The sequence below is a fragment of the Nylanderia fulva genome, unplaced genomic scaffold, assembly GCF_048542155.1.
Source record: "Nylanderia fulva isolate GAGA-0341 unplaced genomic scaffold, ASM4854215v1 Scaffold185, whole genome shotgun sequence".
Lineage (NCBI taxonomy): Eukaryota > Metazoa > Arthropoda > Insecta > Hymenoptera > Formicidae > Nylanderia > Nylanderia fulva.
The window spans coordinates 221,982-224,404 of record NW_028190108.1 but is presented as its reverse complement, the minus strand read 5'-3'; the positions used below and the strand labels follow the sequence as shown (position 1 = coordinate 224,404).

The window sequence follows — 2,423 nt, the reverse complement described above, 5'->3', positions numbered from 1 at the left end:
ACTAAAATTTGGACTTAGTTTATTTTCCTTTGGTGCCCTAACTAATACACGATCTCCTTGACCTAAATCACATTCTTTGGCTCTATTTACTTTGTCATAATATTGTTTTCCTTTTTCTTTTAACCAACTATCGCGTTCTCTAATTTCTGCTTCTACAAATTCACTCTTATCGTTAATTTCCGGAATTTTCGTTCTTAGCTTTCTTTTAAACAATAGTCCTGCGGGGGATATTCCTGTAACTGTGTGTGGTGTTGACCGATACATCAATAAAAATGTTAATAGTTCGTTACGCCAATTTCTTCTCTCCTCAGGCCAAACGCGTGCTCCCTTCCTTCTTCTTCTTCTGTCCTCTCGTCGAGCCGTCGAACCCTTTTTTTCTGTCCGTTTTTTTTGTAGTTGTTGTCAGTTGTCTCCATCCTTGTCTTGCAAACCCTCGCGAAATGTCCTTGTTTTCCACATTTACTGCAGGTCTTCTCTCTCGCTGGGCATTTCTCGTTTGTATATTTGTGTCCTTTATATCCGCACCGATAACATTCGACGCTATTTGTTGTCTTCGTCACTCCCGTCTTCACCTGTTTTTTTCTGTCTGTTATGCGAGCCACCGCTTCACCTTCTATGTCCTTCGTCTGCAGCGAGACGGCTTCCATTGTTTTTGCAATCTCCAGTACTTCGTTCAGTTTAACCTCGCATTTTTCTAATAAACGTCTGCGTAATTTTGTTGAATGGCACTTTTCGATCACTTGACCACAGATTTCTGTATCTGCGTCCTCAAAATTGCAGTTCTTCGCTTGCTGTCGCAATCTTGAAACATATTGTACCATCGTTTCCCCGGTACCTTGAGACAGATTTCTGAAAATGTGTCTCTCATAAGTCGTATTCATTCTCGGTTTGAAGTACTCTTCCAATACTTGCACGGCTTTGGTGTATTGCGATTCTCCTTCCACAACCACTTCCGCATCCGGTATCGCGTAGAAAATGTCTTGTACATCGAATCCTGCATAATGTAGCAGCATTGCTTTCTTTCTCTCGTCGTCTTCTATTCTTTTGCTCACCAGGAACAGCTTGAACGCCCTCAACCAACGTGTCCATCTTTGGTATACGTTTCCCGTTTCTGTGTTCGGGTCGAATGTCGGCAGATTTGTCGTTTCCATGTTCTTCTTAGACTTAATCCTCTTTGTCTCAACTCTCTTCTCCTTTTTTTTTTTTTTTTTTTTTGACTTATCCTCGTCGCCAAATGTAGTATCCTTTTATATAGGTATATGTACGTCTTTATTGCTTACTCTTACACGATATGATACAGAGAGAGTTATATGCTTTTGCGCGTGTCCGTCTCGTAGCCATGCTAGCTTACTTCTGCCGCGTGTACCTCTACGCGTGCGCCTTACGCTTCTCGCTCAGTAGCGTATCTATACACTACAGTATGTAAAAACATATATATTTTATCTTCTTTTACAAAAAAAATAGATAATGTTTTGTCATTATATAAAAAAATATCTCTATTCGTTCTTTAAATGTAAATTTTCGTTTAAAAAGAAATTCTGCAACATAACCAGCATAATGTTGTTACCGAGTAATCATATCTCAATGTGCATCGCGTGGCATGTTAGCTCAAAGTGTCTCTCTAATCTCTTTCAATGTTCTAAGTATGAGCTTTACAATTAGTGTCAGGATCGACTGACAAAATTGTACAAATAATTAATAGGTCAGATCAGTGTTTATACCTCTTCATTTTCCAGACATTTATACGCTTAATTTTCAGTATTATCTTCTAATCACTCAAGACAAAGCTAAAAATAATTTTTAATACACAAACGAAAAGATAATTTTTTTTTAAATATCAAAATATATGAAAATATAATAAAAAATTTCTCCGAAAAATTTCTCTCAGAATGTGTAGCTCAAAATTTCGTCAGTAAATTCTTCATGTGCTCTTTATTAATTATTGTAAGTTTTTTGCAAAGATAAGTCATTATTAAATTCTTGTTCATTTGTGGCAGATTTCATTGATGCGTAACATTCAAACGGCTGTAACTCCACACCTATTGAAAATTGGATACATGTTAATATGAACTTTTTTACTCAAAATAGTTCATACTATAACCTCCTGCAATATGTATCTTTCTTTCTGAAGCACCCTGTATACATATATACATATATACATATATACATACAAACATACATATATATATATATATATATGTATGTTTGTATGTAACATACATATATATATATATATATATATATATATATGTATGTATATGTATTATGTGTTGATTTTAGATAGTAAAAAGTAGATAGTAGATAGTAGAGATGTGTAGATAGTAGAAAGAGCCGAATAATGTACTTAATATTGTTTGTTTACGCCTGAACTGAAAAAACGGCGTAATTTAGTTAAAAGCACAGAGAGAGGTATCGTTTCGGAG

The 2,423-nt window shown here is 35.5% G+C and overlaps 1 protein-coding gene across 1 annotated transcript; it reads right to left on the bottom strand.

The window, feature by feature from the left end:
• Positions 1 to 275: 275 nt before the first annotated feature.
• LOC114946247 (uncharacterized) lies at positions 276 to 1,151 on the bottom strand. Its single transcript, XM_029322701.2, has one exon. It carries the CDS (start codon positions 1,149 to 1,151, stop codon positions 276 to 278), a length of 876 nt encoding a protein of 291 aa, XP_029178534.2.
• Between the last annotated feature and the right edge of the window lie 1,272 nt (positions 1,152 to 2,423).